The sequence below is a fragment of the Eschscholzia californica genome, unplaced genomic scaffold, assembly GCF_041429995.1.
Source record: "Eschscholzia californica isolate CP2 unplaced genomic scaffold, dmEscCali1.0.p SCAF_6, whole genome shotgun sequence".
Taxonomy (NCBI): Eukaryota; Viridiplantae; Streptophyta; class Magnoliopsida; order Ranunculales; family Papaveraceae; genus Eschscholzia; species Eschscholzia californica.
Window position 1 is genome coordinate 13,943,315 of NW_028238483.1, and position 25,663 is coordinate 13,968,977.

The 25,663-nt window shown below is 36.8% G+C and overlaps 1 protein-coding gene across 1 annotated transcript; it reads left to right on the forward strand.

The window, feature by feature from the left end:
- The first annotated feature begins 4,174 nt into the window (after positions 1–4,174).
- Positions 4,175–6,145, forward strand: LOC147531863 (putative F-box protein At1g32420). The gene has a single exon (XM_086650819.1). The coding sequence runs from the start codon at positions 4,380–4,382 to the stop codon at positions 5,997–5,999; it is 1,620 nt and encodes a 539-aa protein (XP_086506945.1). The 5' UTR covers positions 4,175–4,379; the 3' UTR covers positions 6,000–6,145.
- Positions 6,146–25,663: the final 19,518 nt, after the last annotated feature.

The following is a 25,663-nucleotide window of genomic DNA, read 5'->3' on the forward strand; positions in this document are numbered from 1 at the left end:
ATCTGTTTTCGCAAAAAAAAAAGTCGATTTAAGAAGTCATTTAGGGAAAAATCGATTTTAGGGGGAAAACAGTTGTCGGAAAAATTGGGTTTTGTGAAAAAACGATTTTCGGGGTTCAAAGGGTCTATCGCGCTAGGAAGATTGGAAAGGAATAAGCTTGCTTGTAAGCCCTTCTAGGAGGATTAGATCGAGTAACAGAGAATTTATGGCTGATCGATATTGCATACCATCATTTAGCTATTGCAATTCTTTTCCTGATTTGTTTAGGACTAACCAGGGGATTGGTCATGGCCTGAAAGATATTTTAGAGGCTCATATTGGTCCATTTACAGCCAGGGTCATAAAGGCCTCTATGAGATCCTAACAACGTCCTGGCATGCTCAATTATCCTTTAACCTAGCTATGTCAGGCTCTCTAACGATTGTTGTAGCTCACCATATGTATTCCATGCCCCCTTATGCATATCTAGCTATTGACTATGGTACCCAACTTTCGTTGTTCACACAGCACGTGTGGATCGGTGGATTTCTCATAGTTGGAGCTGCTGCACATCCAACCATTTTTATGGTAAGAGACTATAATCCAACTGCTCGATACAACGATCTATTAGACTGTGTCCTTAGCTAATAAACAATTTTTTGAAGAAACAAACTATTTTTGGGAAAAAAAACGATTTTTGAGAAAAAAAAAATCAATAATTATTTTCTAGAAGGAATTTTTTTTATTTTAAGTTTGAAATCTAGTTTTATTAATGAAAAATTCTAGCAAATCCTAGGGGGTAGGGTGAAATTTTAGTCAAAAGGTCAGTATTGCCAATTAAAATTAAAAAAATAAATCAGTTGTTATTATTTTACTACCAAATTGACTTTATACTTCTTTTCTTAAATAAGTTAAAAGGTAACTTATTTTAGTATTGCCAGTTAAAATTAAAAAAAAAGGTCAACTCATATTATTTTAGTACCATTTTCTTTAAATAAATCAGAATTTCATTCACAAAAGGATTACAATCTAACAAATTACATGGTTTTGATAGTTTTGACTCCTTTGAGTACACCATGGAATTACTAAAGTAAATTACAACATGAAACTCATAAAAGTAAAGATAACATGAAGGAAAAAAGAGTACAAGATTGCAAAAAATAAAATAAAAAGACTCTAAAGGACACAAATTAAGGATCCTAAAGATCACGAAGGAGACCCTAAAGGTCGTGTATTTTATTATACATAAATATATGTAATCAGAATTTTGCCTTGATTCCCGAGTAAGTTGAAGCCCTTGTTGCTGTTGTTGAATATGTTACCACCGACGTCTCCATCGGCAAAACCTTCGTATAGAACAAAAGAAAACCTATAAACCCACAATTCTAGAAACACTATATATTTCCAACTACAGAAAAACTGAAATTGAAAGTACAGATAAACCGAAAAAAGTAACAGGTTTTCTGATTAACTATGAGAAACTAAACCAAATGAAAGAGAGTGAAGATAAGGGAAGAAAAAGAAAAAAAACCCTAGATTAAAAGCCCTCTTTTGCCTTGAGAATCTGAACTTCTCATACAAATAGAGAGAGAGAGAGAGAGAGAAAAAAATTGATTTTCTCATCCAACAATTACAATTACAACAGAAATAGATGAGAACCAAGCCTAGACCCGAAAGCAATACACTAGTAGTAGGAAGGAAAAAGAAATTCCGGCTAAGGGACAACCTTCGTCGGAGGAAATTCAAGATCTAAAACGGTGACGCAGCGGAAAACTCCGAAAAGAATTAGAACTCCGTCTAAATCTTATAGAACCCAGAAAAAGACTTTAGATATCCGTCTTAAGACTTGTAGAACCAAAAGTAATAAGATTAAACTAAAATACTGAATTTTATTGATCAACTTGAACGAATAAAACAACTACTGAATCCCCTTTATATAGACATAAGAGTTTTCCTAAACCTAAACAGACTCTAATTAACAATTTCTAATAAATAAAATACTAGTTTCGTAAACCTAATCAAATTCTAATAACAACTTCTAAATAAATAAAATACTAGAATATAAAACCCAGAAGGTTTCCTAAAAATATAAAACTGCTAAAACTAACAATTATCTACTAAAAAAAATAGGAAACTACTAAAATAACTTGATTGATGATATCAAGGATTTTCAGAAAATCTTTTGAAAATCTCCCTGCATCAGTCTCCTCCACTTCAAAAAAAACTCGCCTCGAGTTTACTGATTGACTTGAATGTTATCTTGATTGGTACTCCCTTGATATATCCTTCTCGTGAACTATGGCATTACCAAACTTTTAGATTTGACTGAAGATTTTATTAGGTCACAAAAAAATTTCTCTCCATAATCGTAATGTGACTCAATCTCCCTTTTCACCCCATAAATAAACTTGTACAGATCCCGAGTATAGTGGTTGAAAATTACGAACTTCGATGAAGACTTTCGAATAAAATTACTTGTCAATCCATGTGAAACAATTTGAGATTCGCAAAATTTTGAGAACGGATCTTCGTGTGAAGGAAATTTAATTGGACTAAGTCTAACTTGCGAAGTTCTTCTTTTGAATCAACTTCCTTTGATCCGATTTTCCGAACCATTTCAATTTCCTAAACAACGTTCTTTGTCTCAATTTCCTGAACAACTTCATTTAACTCAATTTTGTTAACAACTCTTTTTGACTCAATTTCTTGAACTTCTTTTATCTCAATTTCAAGCACCAATTCTTCAGAAACAATCTTCTCATTGTGTAAATTGATAGTAGGAGACTTATCCTTGAACACGATAACGTCGAATTTTGTTTCATGAATAATATTGTTTGAATCGTCTATGGTGACCATTCGTGGTGGTTCAACATTCTCTAAGGGAGTTGTTTTTATTAAGCGAGGTTGTTCTTCCCTTAGAAATCCAAAGCTCCTATATTCCCATTCCTAAGCTTCAATTGTTAGGGCTACGTTGTATGCATCTTGAATAGTCCATAAATCAACTAACCTCTCCTTTTCTCTCAATCTACATCTCAAGCCATATTTCAATCCATTCAGAAATCGATCTATTAAAACAATATCAGGTTCAGTAAATTTTCTCTACTGTTTCTTTGAGCCAACTTCGAGAACTCCTCATCATATTCACCTACTGAATGCAACCCTACAGTTTTGGTATATCCTTAACAAGTGTTGTTGATAATCAGAAGGTAAGAACCACTCCTTCAAGTTCTCTTTCATAGACGGTCAACTCTGAATTGGATCCCTTCCTTGTCTCTTCCTTAGAAGTTGTAATTGATCCCACCAATCTGCAGCACTCCCTCTAAGTCTATAAACAATGATGTTAACTATCTGCTCGTTGAGAATAGTAGCACACTTATTAGTGACATGTCGTTCGACCTTATCTAGCCAATCGAAAAACTCTTCAATAGTTGAATACCCATCGAAAATTGGTATCTTTTCATTGATCTTGTTCATATTATAATCTCTACGTGGGTGTACTTGAACTGGGAAGTTGTTACCATGATAATATTTCTCCATATTGAATTTTGACTGATTGGTAACAAACAAGAAAAATAATAATAACTGTATGATTTATTTTTTCCAAACCAACTTTAGATGCATCTTTGGCAAATCCATCGATGTGTTCTAAAGTGGCATTCGCGTAGATGATATCGAACCAGGCAAATCCTCGCTCTTGATGCCAACTGACGCAGTGGAAAAATCCGTAAAAAATTAGAACTCCGTCTAAATCTTATAAAACTCAGAAAAAACTTTTAGATCTCCGTCTTAAGACTTGTAGAACCAAAACTAATAAGATTAAACTAAAATACTGAATTTTATTGATCAACTTAAATGAATAAAACAACTACTGAATCCTCTAATTAACAATTTCTAATAAATAAAATACTAGTTTTCTAAACCTAATCAAATTTTAATAACAACTTCTAAATAAATAAAATACTAGAATATAAAACCGAGAAAGTTTCCTAAAAATATAAAACTGCTAAAACTAACCATTATCTACTAAAAAAAGGAAACTACTAAAATAATTTGATTTGATTTTCAGAAAATCTTCTGAAAATCTCCCTACATCAAACGATTTTTCTGAGAGAAAGTTTTTATTTCTACTTCTTTCCTTAAATTAGTGAAAAAGTAACTTATTTTAGTATTTCGAACCGAAAAAAAATTAAAAGAAAAAACGACACCATTTCTGAGAAGTGAAAAAAAAGGGACCAACGAGTTCCTCCTTCATTCTTCTCTTCCACAACGACTGATTTCTTCTTTCTTCACCAATCCATCGATTTGGGTCTTTTCCACCATTCCCACCGACATCTAGGGTAAAAAAAACCCTAAAAATCCGAATCTAAGACAGGGAGGAGCGATTTACAGAAAAAGAAAGAATGGTTAAGAGGAGCAAAGCGGCATCATCATCATCATCTGCTGTTTCATCTAATCCTTCCATTGAATTTGAACCGAACAACAAAAAAAACTATTTTATGAAGAGGAAAAGAAGTAGAATGATTTATATCGATCCAGACGATGATATTTTGGATGATGAAATCAACGATGTAAGGAGAATGAGAAGAAAACTCATCATCAATCCAAACGGTCCTAGTTTTGGTATCATCAATCCAAGTATTTCAGATTATCCTCGTTATGTAGACGATTCTTGTTTCACTACCATTACTAACACAAAGGATAGTAGGAGCCGAAGAAGAAGAAGAAAAAGAGGTATTATTATCCAGAATTCTATTGGTATTGATGTTAATTTCTTGGTGTTTGAGATACTATCTAGACTTCCAGTGAAAACCCTAGTTAGGTTTAAGAGTGTTTGCAAAACATGGAAATTTTTAATTGAAAAAGATCAAAACTTTATTAATTTACACTTTCTTAACTGTTGTTCTCGAAAACAGTCTCGTCTACTTATGGTTGTTCCTGTACCACAAATACCAGTAACATATACTACAAGAGACTCTTCTGTTATAACGCGTACTTCTTCCAAGGAGTTATACGTTACGGCTGATCTTATTATTAACGACAACACTAAAATAGTAGTAGAGGAGGATGGCACGATAAGGGAGACAGTCTTGTCCTGTTACACTACGATTTCACAACCTGTAAACGGTTTGATATGTCTCACCGAATCAGGGAGACCGTATTCTTATCGTATATACAACATCTGTACCAGACAAGAATCCCCATGGTTTCAATCAAAATCGATGGTAAAAAATGGTGCTATTGGGACAAGCTACGGATTTGGTTTTGATCCTGCTACTAATGAACACAAATTGGTCTGTGTCCATCATCTCGAGTATCCTCTTCCTCATACCAACTGTCGTTCTATTTGTGAGGTTTTGACCATAGGAGGACGGTGCCAAGGTTATAGATGGACAAGGATTGAAGAAGTTCCATTCATTAATGCAAATGGTTCTATTTATGTGAATGGTGTTATTTATTGGAACACACTTAACAATTGGTATGTGGCGCGTCGTCCTGTATGCATAGTTGCATTTGATGTAGGAAGTGAGAAGTTTAGAACCATCACAATCCCTGATTTCATCCTTGACCACCACCCTAATCTTTTATACGCCAAAAGTTGTTTTATAGAAGTTGATGGGCGTTTTGCTATGATAATTAGAATGAACAAGGATTTATTTAAGATGTATTTGTATAAAGATGATGAGGATACATGGAGAGAACTGAGTAGTTTCGTATTGCCTTTTTATTTGGAAGAGTTCGAAGAAGCTAAATTTTATTCTTTTGTTGGGTCAGATGACAAGATAATCGTAATCAACTTTGGGAGATCACGTTGGGTTAATCCTTATAGGCCAGGGAAGAAGAAATGTGTTACAACCCCTATCTACTGTTACAATTGGAAGAATGATAGTTGGACAGAGTTTGATGCAAGTGGAACCCTCTCGTCATTTTCACAACCACAAGGGGTTTGCAGCTCTCTTACTACTTTCTCGGAGAGCCTCTTTCCTGTTTGCAATCAAAGTAGTTCAGCAACAACACCGTAGGAGGGGATTAACTTCACTATTATTAGTTGCTTCTTTTTTGTTTTATCGCTCTTGTTGATTATATAAGATTTTTTATTTTTTAAACATACAGTATATAAGATGTATTGTGGTGTTTCCTTTATCCACTCTAATATTCCATGCTGCTATTATCTGTATGTTTGCATAATTCCTTGTTTCTTATACTTGCAAGAAATCAGATGGGTCGACCCTGAGTTGGGATTATTTGGGTCTGGATTGTGTTTCTATACTACAACTCTAAAAAGAGAAATGTGGTGGTCGGACTCCAATCTTTTTTATGTTGATCTAAGTGTATACTGGTTTATCGTCCTATTTTAAAACAACGATAATTTCATTCTGAACCAATTTAGAGATAGACAAATATAAAATCCTTTATGTAAAAACAAATTGTTCTTACTCTATTTCTTAAATTCCAAATAAGAATCGTATTTTAAATATTAAAATAAAAATGACGTAGAGAACAGAAAATATTTTAATTAGAACCGAGGTGAGGGATCACTTTCCTTAAGACAATAATTTGCCTTGTTTAATGTACCAACAGTATAGGCTATTTGTCTTCCAGGATACAGCGGATTACCTTTTCGCATCGGAGGTACTTGGATCTGAAAAATCTTTTGAACGTCAGTAAGTATTGAAGAACCCTTGAATGCCTTAAACTCTTTTAATTCGAATTGAAGTAGAAGTCTGATTTTATGGCTTGTTTAAAGGTGAGAAGTGACTGTTAACAAACAGTCAGATTTGGAGGCAATAGTCACAGCCCTTTTGAAGAGAGGAGGTACAAATCGGTTTAATCAGGTCCGTCGGATCTAGATTTAATCTTATTCGTCGATTGGATTGTCTTTTCTGTAAAAATAAGAACAAAGGCTCTTACGCTCCTAGCAACGATGCACACGTGCAAAGCGTGTGGGCGCCTCTAAAGCGCCCAGGCGTATGCGCGTTGCAAACTACACAAAGCGTTTGATCTTTGTTTCATTCATACCATAGTATGACAAAGAGGAACTTATTATAAACCCTTCACCTTCCTTTAACTTATCCGACATGTGACTTTCCTTAAATATTTCACATCTTTTCATATTTAAACATAAATTTCGAAAATTAATATCCTATTCATACGGAATCGGTTTTTGAGCAAACCAACGCTTGAAATTCAAGCCATCGACGAGACACACGCAACAGTACATTATTTGAGTTCTTTAGACAATGGAAACCTCTTAAAAAAAAGACAAAAAATGCTCCTACTGGAGCGTCAGATTCCAACATTTTATCATTGTGGGATGTTGAAATTGTTCAACATGTGTTCCTTATGTATTAAACCTAACCTTGTGAAGTTGATACTCAGGCTGACTTGTGTGTCTAAATCTCTAAATGGTTGTACTCAGGTTGATGTCAGGCTATTTCAAGTGTTGTCTGTAATGTCTTGGTTATTTTGCAGGATATCTGTTGCGTTAAAGTTCATTGAAAATGTGAGTGTTGTTGTGAATACCCACTCAAGGGTAGAGTAATGTCTTTTATTAAAAAGGCGTTAACTGTTAGGTTTTCCTCCTAGTGGGGAAACCTAGTTGGGTTTGGTCTAAGAAACCAAATCCAGGCCCAAGTCGAACTTCTTTGGGTCGGTTACTTAAGACGGTGGAATTAGGGTTAAGGGGTAGTCTATGAATACTTCCTTAATATTAATTAGAAGTAGAGAAAACAATTAGAAACACACAAGAGAAGGGAAAAGAGAGAAAGAGGTTGCCGAGAAGAGCGAGGCTGAAGTTTTTCAGCACGTACAGTCTTCGTTGTTCGGAAAATCCAACGGTGTGATCTTCTCCGATTAAGCTGAAATTGTGTAGAGGTATTCTTGACCTATTCTTCTAGTATTTTTACGGTGTGATTCGTGGCCAGAATCCTAGTGAATTTAGGGTCGTTTTGGACTGCATATTTCTGGGTTGTTTTATTCTTTCTTGTGAGGATTTTTTGGTGGTTCTTCGTGTTTGAGATTGATTCATCTTTGGAGTCTAAGTCTCGGGGTTTGTTCTTTGGAACAAGGAGGGTGTACTATGTAACTCAATTACTTATTATAGTTGATTTGGTTGGACTACTAGTCCCTTGATTTTTACTTCTCATATTGAGGAGGTTTTCCACGTTAAAATCGTTGTCTTATTTACTTTCAGTTCTTTGTTTATTTATCTCACTATTCTTCATATTATCCTCGTAAGTAACACAAAGGGGAAAACTTATATTTCCGCTACGTCCACTGGACCCATTTTTCCAAACAAGTGGTATCAGAACTCCAAGTTAGAGTAGGCCTGTAAACGGTAGCTTATCGAAACAGATATAAGCATATCCGTACCCGAATCCGATAAGCTATCCGATATCCGATAATTATCCGACGGATATTATAAATCAATATCTGAATCCGATAATATTAACGGATATCGGATAATACCCGATAATAAACTTTAACAAAACTTTAAATTTTTAACCATTAGATTTAAATAATAAATCTCAACCATACATTTTAAATAATAAATCGCCAAGTGTGTGGTTTGATAAGGCAATGGGTAGATGATAATGTGTTGCATCATATTGAGAATGAGACTAATGCTCGTTCTTTGTGGTTGAAACTAGAGCAGTTGTTTGCTCGGAAGACATGAAACAATAAGATTTATATGATGAAAAAATTGCTCGAGTTGAGATATCGAGAGGGAGCTCCCAAGACTGATCACTTGAATGTGTTCCAATGGTTACATAATAAACTATCTGACATGGGTATAAACTGTGATGAGGAAATTCACGGTTTATGGCCTCTTGGTACGTTACCAAATTCTTGGGAGGTGTTCAGGATGTCTCTTTGTAACTCTACTTTCGAAGGATTTATCTCAATGGACTTAGTGAAGAACAATGTCATGAATGAGGAAACTAGGAGGCAGTCAAATCCTATTTCTTCGCATTCAGATGTGCTGGTTACTGAGTCGCGGGGGAGAAGTTCACATAGAGAGTCGGAGAAGGACAGAAGCAGGAGCAAATCTAACAAGTTTGTGAATATGAAGTGCCATTACTGTCATAAGAAAGGGTACTTAAAGAGGAATTGTTAGTTGTTGCAGAAAGAGAGTAAGCAAGGAAAGAAGCAAGAGTGAAGATAAAATGATTGTTACTGAAGATGAATTTCTTATACTCAGTGAGAGTGATGGTATTAATGGTGCATGTCATGAATCCAGTTGGGTTATTGATAGTGGAGCGACTACTCATGCTACATCGCAACGAGATTTGTTATATTCCTATACTTCGGGTAGTTATCGTTCCGTGATGATGGGTAATGATGGTTTGGCTTAGGTTGTTGGCATTGACGATATTTGCTTGGGGACTAATATCGGTACTAGGTTGTTGCTTAAAGGAGTTAAGCATGTCCCAGACATTCGTTTGAATTTGATTTCTACAGCGAGACTTGATGATGAAGGTTTCTATAGCTTATTCGGAGGGGGTAAGTGGAAACTTTCACGAGGTTCTATGGTGGTGGCTCGAGGTGATAAGTTTTCGTCTTTCTATTGGATGAAGGCTAAGGTCTCCATGGATGTTTTAATGCAGCAGAGAATGATGATGCCATGGAATTATGGTATAAGAGACTCAGTCACATCAGTGAGAAGGGATTGTTTGTGTTATCCAAGAGAGATGCCATTACAGGGATTTCTGGTTTGCAATTGCAAAAGTGTGAAAATTGATTTGCAGGGAAACAACACAGGGTCTTGTTCAAGTCTTCTGGATCTTCTAGATAACTAATGGGCCTAAAAGGTCTACACCCGCAAGTGCACGGACGCCAAGTAGTAAAACCCGGTAAGACCAGGGTCGATCCGCAGAGACTAGTCAAACCTATTCTAAAAATTAGAACTAGCACGATTTTTCAAATGATTTAGTTTTGGTGATTAAATAATAAAATACCTGAACAAAAAGTAAATAAATACAAATGATACAAGGAACTCAATGGAGGAGAAAGACTAGAGTTTCTAAGTACACCACATAAAATCACTTTAAGAACTAATAATTAGACAAATTAAAACTCTTTTTTTATAACTCAAAATTCAAGTTAATGAACTACCCGAATTCCGGAGGATGTTTTCGTTAAAACCCGCCAGGTGCTAAAGCATGGGTGTTTTGTACCCATTGAGCAAAGACGGGTTGTAATTGTATAGCGGTATCTGAAAACATATCTTGGGGACGCCCTAAAGCGCTCATGGTATCATTATTAATATACAAACCAAAACTGTGAAACCCTAGAAATATACATGCCCAGTTGAGATGTGATATGATTGCATCGCGGTGCCTAAGGACACGATCTAATAGATCGTTGTATCGAGTAGTTGGATCATAGTCTCTTACCATAAAAATGGCCGCATGCGCAGCACCACCAACTATGAGAAATCCACCGATCCACATGTGATGCGTGAACAAGGAAAGTTGGGTACCATAGTCAGTAGCTAGATATGGATAAGGGGGCATGGAATACATATGATGAGCTACAACAATGGTTAAAGAGCCTAACATAGCTAGGTTAAGAGATAATTGAGCATGCCATGATGTTGTTAGGATCTCAAAGAGGCCTTTATGACCTTGGCCTGTAAATGGTCCTTTATGAGCCTCTAAAATATCTTTCAGGCTATGACCAATCCCCCAGTTAGTCCTATACATGTGACCAGCTATCAGGAAAAGAATTGCAATAGCTAAATGATGGTGTGCAATATCGTTCAGCCATAAACCGCCCGTTACTGGATCTAATCCTCCACGAAAAGTAAGAAATTATGCGTATTTTGACCAATTCAAGGTGAAAAATGGGGTTGCTCCCTCGACAAAACTTGGATAAAGTTGAGCCAAAAGATCCCAATTCAAGATAAATTCACGTGAGAGTTCAAGTCCCTCTATCCCCAAAGGCCCCTTTTACTCCCTAAGTCTTTATTTAGATTTATACTCTTTTTTTTTTACTCAGCGCTTCAAAATTCGCTATGCTTCTCATTCACTCTACTCTTTCAGAAATGGATCGGAGAAGAAATGCTTCTCTCTTCTCCTATCACAAGTCTTGTGAAATATACGATATACGTACAAAATAACATCTATGAGCAAGGAATCCCATATGAATCATTCACAGCCCATATAATTATTATTAATCTTAATTCAACTTACAAAGTCTTCTTTTTGAAGATTCCAAGCAGGGTCTGGGTAAGACTTTGTAATGCTTTTTTATTCTCGTGAATTGAGATCTTGAATTTACATAGACCCAAGCTCTCTAGTATAATAGGATAGGGGTGATGCCTCGAGAAGGGTCGGGATAGCTCAGCTGCTAGAAGAGAGGATTGAAAATCCTCGTGTCACCAGTTCAAACCTGGTTCCTGACATTCTATCACGTGAGAGTTCAAGTCCCTCTATCCCCAAAGGCCCCTTTTACTCCCTAAGTCTTTATTTAGATTTATACTCTTTTTTTTTTACTCAGCGCTTCAAAATTCGCTATGCTTCTCATTCACTCTACTCTTTCAGAAATGGATCGGAGAAGAAATGCTTCTCTCTTCTCCTATCACAAGTCTTGTGAAATATACGATATACGTACAAAATAACATCTATGAGCAAGGAATCCCATATGAATCATTCACAGCCCATATAATTATTATTAATCTTAATTCAACTTACAAAGTCTTCTTTTTGAAGATTCCAAACAGGGTCTGGGTAAGACTTTGTAATGCTTTTTTATTCTCGTGAATTGAGATCTTGAATTTACATAGACCCAAGCTCTCTAGTATAATAGGATAGGGGTGATGCCTCGAGAAGGGTCGGGATAGCTCAGCTGCTAGAAGAGAGGATTGAAAATCCTCGTGTCACCAGTTCAAACCTGGTTCCTGACATGTGGTTAATATAATACGGGATAGCTCAGCTGGTATAGCAGAGGACTGAAAATCCTCGTGTCACCAATTCAAATCTGGTTCCTGATATGTGGTTAATATAATAATAGCTACTCATACAAATTCGATACGGATCAGTATACATATTGGTTAATCATCTAGATCATGATACATACTTCTCCATCCGGGAGTCTAAAGATAGACTCCTACCCTATATATTTAATATTTACAATATTTTTTATTGTAGATGGGTAAAGAAAAGAATTAGATTATGTTTCCTCTTCTTTTTTCTTTCTTTATATGGTGCATTCAAAATGTTACTACTTTATACATATTTGAAAAATTCAGTTAGTTACTTGAAAAACCAAAAAGTAAAGTAGAGTCTCGAGGAGTGGAAAGATCGGAATAGACAATATTCATTTCAGATACAGTACAAATAGAATCCCATCCCCTTCATTTCTTTGTTTTTTCTTTCATATTCCACCCCCCCGGGTGACGCCCCTCTAAGCGATGTGTGCGGTAACGGACCCTTATAATCTTGGAAAATCCTTTCCCGGCTCCGGCTTGATACAAAAACGATTTTTTGGTGCAACCTAGTGTACTCATATCTCAATTATAAGTGCCTAGATGTAGATATTTCATATCTTATATGGAGCGTATTAGTATTACTCTATTCCAAATCACTGGGGAAGTCATTAATAATTAATAAGAGGCACCCCGGTATCCATATTTAATCATTCAAAGGTTTCTTTTTTGCGTTTGAATAGAAAAAAGGGATATATGATATACTGTATTCACGTTGTTTTATTTTGAAAAATAAATCTCTAAACTCTTGACTATTAATCGATAAGCATACACCATCAAAGAACTTAATCTAAGTATGATGTATCAAATTAAAAATATAGACAATGAAAAGAAAATAGGTTTAACTAATCAAAACAACTAAACTTTTAAGCACAATGAAGTGAATTAATCATAAAAGAATATGTTTCTAAAATATCGAATATGGTTTCATCATCAACCCTAGATTAGATATGGTTAGCTATCCATGAAAACGAGATTAAAATTAGTAAGTATGAATGATAAGAGAGAAAAGTCGAAGACGGACAAAAACTTTCTCACTGATTTTCCTACGGAAGCCAAACGCTCCCCCGGAGAAAATAATTTTCCAACTATGCTAAAAAATTGTTTTTCGGCAACACCTCCAAGCCAAACGCGGTCTTCTTCTCCAATATAATTTCTCTCTCTTCTCTGATTTAAAATTCTTCTAATCCCCCTCTCTCTCACAAACAACTATTAGCAAAGAAAAGTTCAGAGAGATAATGAATAAGAAATAAATATGATTCACTTGATTCTCTGTCGCTCTCTCTACAATTTTTTCTCTTTCTCTCACTAAAATCACTCTCTGTTTCTCTCAATACTTTGTCTTTCTAATCTGTTTCTTTCTCTCTCTCACTAAAAGAAAGAGCAAAAGAAGAAAAGAGAAGAAAATGATAAAAATAATAAGCTGAGTGATGATAGTGTTTTCTGTTGTAATTCCCTTCTTCCCCTTCTCTCTCTCTCTCTCTCTCTCTCTCTCTCTCTCTCTTATTATTCAATGAAGCCTTGAGAGAAGAAACAGAAGATGACTGATCCCCTGATGATAAAAATGGATGCTCTCTATTTTATTAGCTTTCTGGAGATAGAAGAAGAGAAAAGAACTCAAATCAGAAATCTTTCTCTCTCTAAAAATCTCCTATTTCCATTCCAGTCGAACACCCCTTCATTCTTTCTTTCTCTGTTCAAATAATTAGAAGACCTTCCAAACCGAGCTCTTCAATTCCCTATCAATAATTCGAATTTCTTACCATTCTATTCCTTCGTCATTCAGCCAAAATTTTCCTTCTCTTGCTACTTTCAATCGAATCAAATAATCCAGAGATTCAGAGAATAATGTTTCTCTCTTATCAAACATCTCTTTTTTAGTTATCTTATAGTCTCTCTCGCCTTCTCTGATTTTAAAATTGAAAAAAACAACACCAGCTCACGCCCAATATTTCACCTTCCAAATTACCATCTTCTTTCCATTTAACGTCTCTTTCTCCCTCTACTGTATTAGGTTTGTTCCTTTTTGTTTTGAAAATGGATATAGATGATAAAACAAATGAAGAAAGAAACAAATCCCGTGAAGAGATCAGAGAAGACATGGGCTGTTAAGAGTATGCAATCGAGTGTAGCGCGGATTACCGAATTAAGGTGTGTTGGTCGTCAGATGGTCTTTAGTTGCGCGCGTGTTTCAGCAACCGTTAGATCTTCCGTAGGCTACAGCCTTATCTTGTATCCCGTTGCACGGGAGCAACGCCTAGAATGGATGTCGAATGTGACCAACTCTTACCACAAATGTACGGAAATAATTCAGATAAAGATTGCATGCCACGTGGCTGCTAGCTGATTTGATCAACCCTCATTAACTCCAATCTTTGACTTGGCCTAACGTTCTCATTCGGACTCCGTCACTCCGATTCGACTTCTGTTTTCACCTCCAGGTTCGTCTTCGACTCTACTATCCATCCGAGCATCAAAATTTGCCAAAATTTACAGAATCAATAAATGACCAAAACCCCTCTTGTGTCTGTTTTTATCTGTTTTTTGCATTGAACTCCGTAAAAGACACCTGAGAAAGAAAAACACATAATTCATCAGAGTAACTACTCGAAATAGGCTAACTAAACCAAATTAAGAGATTCAGATGAGGCATTCTCATGACTCATAAAAAAACCCGAGATACGGGTAATGTGTGATCGTAGATTGGTGGCCGCAATCCTAGTGAATTTAGGGTCGTTTTGGACTGCATATTTCTGGGTTGTTTTATTCTTTCTTGTGAGGGTTTCTTCGTGTTTGAGGTTGATTCCTTTTTGGAGTTTGAGTCTCGCGTTTTGTTCTCTGGAACAAGGAGGGCGTAGTCTGTAACTCAATTGCTTATTATAGTTGATTTGGTTGGACTACTCGTCTCGTGGTTTTTACTTCTCATATTGAGGAGGGTTTCCACGTTAGAATCGTTGGTTTCCACGTTAGAATCGTTGTCTTATTTACTTTCAGTTCTTTGTTTATTGCTCCCACTATTCTTCATATTATCCTCGTAACTAACAAAGGGGAAAGCTTATATTTCCGCTGCGTTGACTCGACCCGCTTTCCAGACATTGACAACCACCCACAATGAAATATTTCCGAAGACATGTTTTGGTCATCTACTCAAGGTGGACGAGTTAAGTTTTTGTGGTGTGCTCGTGCACAATATGTTGTTGTGTGAGACTACCTCACATCAATATAATTCGACGACGTTCTTGGTTGGCATGAAACCAATGATTTTTTCTGAAGTGAAATTTATGTTTATTGCTATTTTTGGAGTTTTTTTATATTGGCTAAGGATCTGATAAATTCGGGGGTAGAGCCCGAGCATTCGAAGTTGGAGGATCATGATTTGACTAAGCTCAACAAAGGGGGATTAGGACTGTTAAGCATGGGGTAAGAAGGCATTCAAACGGCTTATATATATATATATCATGTCTTAAGATGGTTGTGGAACGTGCTATCTCAAGGCCTTGAAAAAAAGATAAAAGCATGTGATGTAATTCTTGCGGAAGCGTAAAAGTAATAAAATTCATTACTAAAACTAAAAGAAATTAAACGTAAATGAAACATAAAGAATGCAATCAAGGTAAATATTATTGATAATAACTTGCTGGATCACATAATAAATAGACTGGAGTCCCTTTTATTGGATTTAAACTCTTCTAGATAGACTCGAACTATGAAAGAGATAACTAATAGATTCTAGTTTCCTTGCTTGCTATTTATCTTAAATAAGAAACAACTTAAATACTTCAAACTAAGAACTCCTAAATATCTCAAGGCTGCCAATATACAAAAAATCAATTTTGTTAGGTGGACGAATGAATTGGGTGTAAATAAAACTAATTTATAGTAACCAAATCGAAGGACCTAAAACAAATTATATGTTTTTTTTATTCATTTTCATCACCATCTTCAATGGCGAGAACAACCTACTTCACCTAACTCCACTTTTTCTGACAAGGAACAATATTCATTCTCTTCCATCTTCATCATCCTTCTTTATTTTCTTAACCAGCGATCTTTTTCTTTTCTTTCAAATCATAATAAATGAAACTCTATATATAACAACTTACTATGAAATAGTTCGTAATGCGTAAGTGAATGAGATGAACAATATTTATCTTTGTTGTTCATGTGCACGATTCCTCTTAACTTACTGCTCCGTCAAATATACAAAAAATTATTGTTGTTAAAGGTGGCTTGAATATGGGTTGATATCGAACCCGATTTACGACCAGCCAACCCGCTGGTTTTGGCGCCAAATTTTAGACCCGTTAGCAGAGCTGATTACTGAGACAGGGCTGGGTATGCGAAGCAGGGCTCCGAGGCAGAACATGACTCCGAGGCAGAGCTGAACTCCGAGGCAGACCTGGAATGCAGAGCTAGGCTTATGTCGGTTATTAGTGTTAGCGTATCCATGTGTATTTCGAATTGAGAAAGAGAGAGTCGGTGAGACAGTGGGATTAGGGTTTTAGTGGCTATATAAACTAAACCCCTAGGAGATATCTGTGTCTAATTCTCACGAATCTCTTGTGTAACTTGTTTGCTTATCATAGTGGAAATCATTGCGTCGTTGTAGCCGTGGAGCAGGTCTCACCAACCGAATCACGTAAATCTCTTGTGTTCTGTGTGATTGTTCTTTATTTCCTATTGCTTTTCTTGGATTACTTGATTCTAGTCATAACAAACCCCAATTGTCGTAACAAACTGGTATCAGAGCTAAGGTTTTGAGGTTTCTATAATGGCAAAATACGAGATAGAGAAGTTCGATAGAAGTAATGATTTTAATATTTGGAAGATTAAGATGCGAGCAGTATTAGTTCAACAAGGTTTGCTGAAAAAGTTGAATGGGAAGGCTGCACTTGCTGAATCATTATCAGAAGCAGAGAAGGAAGATCTCATGGATAGAGCTCATGGACAGATTCTGTTGTGTTTGAGTAATGAGGTCTTGCGGGAAGTAGCAGCGGAAACTACAGCCGATGGGCTATGGAGTAAGTTGAAGGCAAGGTAATGACGAAATCTCTAACTAGTCGTATGTATCTAAAGAAAAAATTATTTAGTTTACAGATGTTAAAAGGGGAATCGTTGAAAGACCATATGGATGAAATCAACCGAGTATTCTTGGATTTGGCATATATAGATTTCAAATTTGAAGATGAAGATAAGTCAATACTATTGCTTGCATCCCTGCCACCATCATATGAAAGCTTTGTTGATTCTTTTATGTCTAGTAAAAGAACTACAACCTTAGAGGATGTTAAAGCAGCATTGAACTCTAAGGAGTTGAGACGATGATCAATGCAAGAAAGCATGTCAGGAGATGGTTTGGTTGTAAGGGGAAGGTCGCAGCATCTAGGCGATGGAAAAAACCGATCTAGGTCTAAATCAAAACCTGAGAAGTACAAATGCTTTAATTGTAAGAAGGAGGGACACTTCAAGAAGAATTTTCCTAAGCTTAGAAAGAAACCAGGTGAGGCAACAATCATCGAAGAAGACAACGACAATGGTACTGTCTTGACAATGATTGAAGAATGTGATGAAGCTATGGTTCTGGCTATCAATGTTTGTTTCTCTGAAGATAGGTGGATTTTGGATACTGGATTTACGTTCCAAGTATGTTCTCATAGGGATTGGTTTTCCACTTACAAGGCCATTAATGACGGTAAGGTTTTAATGGGAAACGACGCTCCCTGTAAGGTGGTTGGGATGGGTACAATTCGGATCAAGAGTCACGATGGTGTTGTGAGGACTATAGTAGACATCGGACATATTCTAGATTTGAAGAGGAATATAATCTCTTTGGGAACTCTGGATGATAATGGTTGTAAGTATACTGGTGAAGGTGGTGTGCTTCAGATTTCTAAAGGAGTCTTACAATTATGAAGGGGTTGAAGAAGATTGGTCCATATGTGCTACAAGATAACCCTATTACCGTTCTGTAGCGGTATCATCATTAGATAAGGAAGTTGAGACTACCAAGTTATGGCATATGCGGTTAGGGCATATGAGCAAAAGGGGGATTGCTATACAGAGTAAGCAGGGTTTACTCTGTGGGCAGAAAGTTGGAAAACTGGAATTCTGTGAACATTACGTCTTCGGGAAGCAATGTCGGATAAAGTCCTGCAGGACATTTTCTTATGACCCTAATTCTTTAGATTTATACATCTTCCATGATTATTCTAAGGTGACAGTTTAGATGTGGATTTGATCCATCTTTCACTTTGCTTATTATCTTGCTGAAGAACGTTTTTCATTAGCTATTATGATAATGTCAGTTTCTTAAACCGAAATTAGTACTTCCTAGGTTTTAATTTTATTTCTTTTCTTTGTAAAGTTTGCAACGACTTCTAGCATGAAACTCATTTCATCCAGTCATCCTTCCTTTTGAGATTCATATCTTAATTTCGGAAGATTGTCTTTTGTGACTTTCTTCAATCTTTATTTCCATAGATTTCTTCCCAGTCGCTTGCAGCCTTCTAGGACACTCTCTGTTTTCACTATTTCGAAGTATCTTTCTTCGAATTTTATGGGTGACTACATCTTATACTCTAAGTATTTCTAGATCTTTTAGGTAAAACTTAATCATCTCAATGAATGATCTTATGCTTCGAGCATAAGTGTTTTTCTCATGTGTGCTTTATCTCATCAGGGTCGTTTTAGACTCTGAGTCTTACTCAGCAGTTTACCACGAGAGGTGGGTAGAATCTCTCTCTAAGAGTATTTTTAGTTAGACCTTTGCAAGATCTTCTTGAACGGGTTTTATCATCTACTTTTGCCTTTTGTAATAGATTTCAATGCCCACATTATTTTACCTTTGTCTGGTGTCTTCTCATAGAGTTAGTTCCTTAACTGTTTCATTCCCAATGTTTTTCTCAATTTTAGTATGTCTCACATACTTGGACAGAAAACATACTTGATTTACTCTCACTTACCTTCTTATCGAACAAGATTCTAACTCATTGTTTCAGGAAAACAAACTCTTTGAATTTCTTTTTGAATGTTTAGATATCAACTCTTTTGTAGTGCATCTCTTGACTTTCGTCTTGGTTTGCCTACTTCAACAACTTTAGGAGTTTTTACCGTTTTCCTTGTAATAGTTGATTATTTGGCTCTTAGCCTATTATTTACCGTTTTCTCTCAGACTTTATACTTACTCCCACTTGTTGCTCTGTTGGAATCAAATTCGATAATTTCTCCCACTTGTCTTTCTTGAAAACAACCTTTCAAGGAAGACACCATCGAGAGCAACAATCTAATTGTGTTATGATGTTGTGCGAAACAACCCCGTTTATTCCTTTAAAGAAACTCTGCCTGAAACGGTTTTAGACATAAGAGACTATTTCAGAACTCTTTCTAAAATTCAATACTCATATGATTCCTTCTTATTATCTATATCAGGTTTTTGGAGTTAGTGGGTTTGTAGTTACATATAGAGACACATTTGTTTCGGAATACTTCTCGGATGACTTATCTAATCAATATTTGTCTAACAAAGCACGATATCTCTTTTAAAGATATGCTGACTTTACAGCTCTTTTAGAAGGTCACCTTGACTTAGATTTTGATCTTTATCAATTATAATGGTCAATTTTGATTCCATACTGGATTTTGGTTTCGTTCCCTGAACTAACCTTCCATCGAATATTCTTTTAGTTTATTCTAGTCGGTTCAACCATTATCGTATATCCAATATAAGATTCCATGATTGGTTGACTCATCTTTGTTAAATTAGATGATCTACTCAATATGTTAGTTAAGACGTGTCTTAATTAACATATATGAATTGATTAGAATCGCTAGGTTGAATCATACGGTATAATGTTTTAAAAGTTAACTAGGCATTTTTGAGAACATCATAAAATATTAACCTAAATACTTTACTTTCACCATAACTCTTAAAGTTTACAAAGATGATGTCTCAAAATAAAACTGAAAACTGATTAAAGTAAATGCCTATAGAAAACTATGATCCTTCTCGAGCTTCCTCAGCAACTCTTGCCTCGTTTGCTTTTGATAGGTTCATCTTTCTTTTATTGAATATTTAGCTCCCTTTTGCTCCTGTCACTCCAAATGTTATGAGCATTAGGTATCATATACCTTTAGGGGAAAATATATTCATTTTTAACTTTTAACAATTATACCTGAACCAGAACTCACAGTTCCATTCTTCTTGTCCTATAGGAATTTTGGACAGTTTCTCTTCTAACGGCCTGTGCCATCACAGAAGAAACATTAGGAATTAGCCAGAACTCCTTTGATTTTAGCAACACGTTTCTCCTTTCCTTTTCCAAACTTCTTCTTTTTGTTGTTCTGTTTCCCGTCCCTTTTGAATCCCTTATCTTTATGAACCATTATAACTTCTTTCTTTGGTTCAATTACTGCGATATTCTATTCGGCTGTCTGGAGCAGTGCGTGTAGTTCCTCCAAAGACTTATCTCATCCATTCATATTATAGTGCATTCTGAACTGATTGAACCAGAGGCGGACCCACGTAGGGACACGGGCCTAAAGCGTATACGTATTTTAAACAGGGGTATTATTATATAGAAAGAAAAAACCAACAAACTTGACACGAGAATAGGGTTGGTGTGGTGGTATCTTGCGAGCTAAAGGTGTTGTTTAGTAGCGTGAGTAGGTCAGAGGTTCGAATTCTAAAAGCCCCAACTCACTTTTCATTTATTTTCTGTATGGGTAAAGTCTTATGTGCCCTCTACTTTTTATTAATTATCCTATCAACCCTCTATTATTCTATTTTGACCCTCAATTAAAAAATTTGTTCATCTTTTAGTCTCTTTTTCTTTGTATATTCATTCATTGCTTACTCCCATAAACACTGTTAAATCTATTTTTCTCCATGTCATTTTTATGGCTTCTTTTTATATAAGGTTGATGTTATTTTCTAACTAATGTTATTTAACAATTATTTTTTTAAAATGAGTTTGTCCTCTATGTTTTCTTAACTTCTTTATATAATTCGAATGTGTATAAGACTACTTATTTATATTGGTTACAACTAACACAACTCGTATATTAATAGTAGTTGAGTTGGCTTATAATGTACGACAAAGTATAGACATCATTAGCTCGGAAGTTACATCAAGATTTGTAGATGCTTTACAACTTATTATAAATAAAAGTGCCCCCCACAAAGAAATTTTTCTACGCCCGCCACTGGATTGAACCCAATATGAAGTGAATACAGGATGATGTCAGTGGCGAAATCCCGACCATTATCGACTCCAAGTCGAGCTAGTTTCTCAAGAAGACTGATCATTTTGAAAACATGTGGCCTTGCAGGCTTTCCCTTTTTAAGACGACAATCTAATATTGCCCTCGATGTCTCGTACCTGTCCATTCTCAACTTCTTTTCAAACAAGGTCCTAAGTTGTTGTTTCATGGTGTAAGCATCCATCTAAATCAACTTGTCCTGAAGGTTAAGTTTCACTGTTGCTAACATTAGACACGTGACAGGTTCGAAATTTCTCCGAAGGGACTTCTCTTAATCCTTCTCTTCGCTAGTCGATTCATCTGAGAGTGCCGGAATAGGAGTGTCTAGGATAACTGCCTTGTTTTTGGATCTGAGAACGAGTCCCAGATTCCTTTCCCATACGATAAAGTTATCTCCATTCAACTTCTCTTTCTCAAGAAGCCAATGGATGTTGAAGGATTCTTTGTTTTCCATAATTAAACTACATAAAAGAAATGTAAAGTGATTTAAACCTGTTTTATCCTAGCAAAATATCTAAGTTTGCCACATTATTTAAGATTTTTGTCCCATTTGAATAATATGATTCCAAGATCCTATTCCTTCGAGGTTAAGCGTACTAGGGCACTGCCCTAAACCCCGTCTTTCTAGATGAGTAAACTCTTTACTAATCATACTCCTATGATTCTTGGTTGACGAATTTCACTCTTATGTGTCAAATTCATCCTTTTGCCTCAAAATCCAAAACTCTTTTGTTAATTCATTGAGAATAACCATTTAAACGCGTAGACCTCTTCATAGGTCTACCCGTATTGTCCCGAGATAAAAGATGGCACTCTCTGAAAGCCAACCCACCATCGATGAACAAGGGCGCAACAGATGTCTTAATTTGGGTAGACTTTATTCAAAATTCTTTTTGAGAGTTATTACGTTTTTATCATGCATGCATTATTGTGAACTCTAACATAACCATTCACGACGTCAAACGTAAATAAATAAGTAAATGCGCGCTCGAAAATAAATCAAACAGACTAGATCTTAGTATGGCCCTTAACCTAAAAGATCTAATCTTCTTAGGTAACTTTTTGTCTCGCCTTTCGATTCGCCTGGATCTCCATCCTTGAATCTTCATTGATATCTCCCACTCGAAAACTACGATCTCATCCTTCGGCTCTTCAATGGACTCTTTTGACCCTATACTCTAATTACAAGACTCAACAATTCGCAGATCATATAAAACTGGAACTTAAGCAATTATTACATCGGGCACACACTTCTGCTTTAAGACAAGAATTATAAACTTCTATGACCATACTAGTCTCCGCATTCACAAACATGCATACAATAATATGACATTCATAATATAAATTAAGCACGCATTCTACATTCGTTTCGAAAGTTGGAATCTAAGGTCGTTATGTTTCGTATAGCTAATCGGGAGTATTTATTGACATCTAAATGTCAAACGGGCCCTAAGCCTATTTTTCGTAAAATTCTTACTAAAGGCACGATTTGGTTTATCCGTAAAACTTTCTAAAATCAATTCTAGGAAAAACTCCGTTTTGGACTTTAGGGAAGCCCGGGTCAATTTCGGAAAAATTCATCTAGAACTGGGAAGAAATACTCGAAAAACTCCCACTCGGGTCAAGGCTTGAGTCAAACTCGTGAAAGCCCAAGTCAACCCTTTGGTCAAGGCCCATAGACAAGTCTCGGGCAAGCCCAAACATGTCTCGGTATCAACCGGAGATTGGTCGGTCCTAGGGATGACTCGTTCCAAACGTGTCAGGTCCCTTGGTTCAAACGCGTCTTAGCCCTAGGCTAGACGCGTCCTAGACGCGTCTGACCAAGGTCTGGTCGCATAAGCCATCTGGGACATGAATACTAGGATTCCTGAGATGTGCCAGATGTGTCCTAGACGTGTCTGGACTCTCGGATGGAGTCTAGGTCGTAACCTACCACTAGTCGGACCAGGGACAGTACGTTCCTAACGTGTTGTGTCCCTCACTCACACGCGTCTTAGCTCAAAACTATACGCGTCCCAGTGCCTCCGACGCATCCTAGACGCGTTTGACTTAGGTTCAGACCTAAGCCATCTCGGACGTAGAGTCTGAAATGTTCGTGACGCTCTAGACGCGTCTTGGACTCCAGCAAGGCTCATACAGAGATAAACTCTTGGTCTGACCTTTTCGCGTCTCGGGACATATCCCGAGATGCACGGGATCGGCCTGACGCGTCCTGGCCGGCTGGACCGGGCAGTTTCTAAATTTTTTTGGAAACTGTCGTTTCACCTTCTTCTTCCACGTTTTCTAGGGTCCAAAACTGTTGTTTTTGTGATGTTTTCATCAAAAACTCCAGTTTTTAAAGATTTATTCAAAAATTCATAAGCCATTAAACCCATTTTCAAAAACTATTTTCATAAACTGAAAGTTTAATGTTTACATGCATTAAAATAGCTTTAAGAACCTATTTGATTACGTCTAAATCACATTCAAACTAACCAAATATGTGTACGAATCTCTAATTCAAACTCATCTATTTAACTAAACAAGTCTGAATCTAATTCGACTAACCAAAACTAGTAACATGCAAGAGGCTCTGATACCACTGTAGGGTTTTGTACGTCTCTAAGACTACCTAATGTTGTTAGCGAAATCTCAAACATCTATATGTTTAACACTAGGTTTTCAGAATCACATGCATGAACTAGTAATGAGTTAATAACGATAAGAAGAATACCTTATGTCGCCTTTTCGCCTTTTCGGATGATCAAGAGCTTCAAAGTAGTAGCTTTTCTACTTGAGACACCGAGTAGGTTGACTTGAACTCCCTCCTTTAAGTCAGCTTGGACCTGATGAAGGTTGAAATGAAGAACTTCTTCTTCTTGACTAGATAGAAAGATCTGGGAGCTTTTTCTCTAATATCTTCTCTCTCTGAGATGTCTGAGAGAGTTGATTTCTCTTGAGAAAATTTCACACCTTTTCTGTTTATCTAATGTTCCTTATGTAGAGAAAATCTAATTAGAATCATATTAAATTAGGTTTCAATCGGGGCCAGAAAAGATAACTTATCAGGGTCCCATCTGATCGGGAATCCCTAGGATTCCCATTAGGGTTTCCCCTAATGATGTGGTCGGCCACCCATTAATGGGATTGGCCTGGTTGGCCCACTCCCTTAGTATGGCTGGTTAGATCACCTCCTTAAGTGGGCTTGCTCTACCCGGCCCATAGTTGCCTTTTATGCCTTTCCGGGCTCCCCTTTCGAGCTCGGTTCTTTTTTCTGCTTGGCGCTATCAGACCGGGTCACATCCACCTATATGCAAGCGCCCACTAGTCTCATTCTCTACGTTCAAGTTACCCCTCTTATGAGTAACCCATGGTAGGATCCGGTCTATGTTAGTCGCGGATTACCAAAGTGACATGACGATCGTAAGCGGCTTCTAACTAAGCATTACGACCCTTAATTGGACCGCACTAGATGATCTTTCGGATAAGTTCATCTTATCCTATTCGTCAAATTGCACGCATTGCTATCTTGGTCGAAGGACACTTCTTCAGAAGGACATCTTCCTTTAGACCGAATGAATATATCCTTCACGGGTTTCCATAAAACCGTCGGCATTAGTACAACTTTGCCGACGACTTGTTGATAAACCGTCAGCGTTACACTTAGGGGCCGACGGTTCGGAGGAACACCGTAGGCAAACCCGTCAGCAATAGAACGTATTTTTGTAGTGTTAGGGTTCTATATAATGTTTCTTAAGACTTGAATAAGGTGTGGAAAATTCTTAAGAAGCTTTCTAGCTCTACAACATCAAGTAGAGAAAGAAAGAGAGATAATTCCTCACTATCTATCTAGTCAAAGAAGAAGTTTCTTCAATATAACCACTATTCGAGTTCTTGCTAACAACAAGGTGGGAGATCAAGGAGATTACTCGATGTCCGAAGTAGAGGGGCTACAATTGGAGCTCTTGATCTTCTCAAAATCGATTAGAAAAGTTGGAGGGAAAACTAGCGATTAAGTTAATCTTCAAACGAGTTAACTTAGTTATAATTATTAGCTTATGTATGAGATCCTGAGGATACTAGTGTTAGACGTTAGATGTATGAGATTTCTCTACCAACACCAGGAGACACCATAACGCTACAAAGATCCCCTTCGCAGGAAAGGCGAGATCTGCGCCTTTGGTTTGGGGTTCTCCCAAACATGAGTGGTTTGCGCGAACCCCAAATATGAGTGGTTTGGGAGAACCCCAAACCACCACGCTGGTTGGTGATTCCCCCAACCAGTTTATATTGGTTTGGGAGAACCCCAAACCACCACGCTGGTTGGGGATTCCCCCAACCAGTTTATATTGGTTTGGGGGGATCCCTAAACCAGTCAGGTTGTGGAAGAGGATCTCCCAAAACCGGACTGGTCTGGGGTTTTTCCAAATTAGTGTCGTTTTCCAGCGAGTCTTTCGCCGA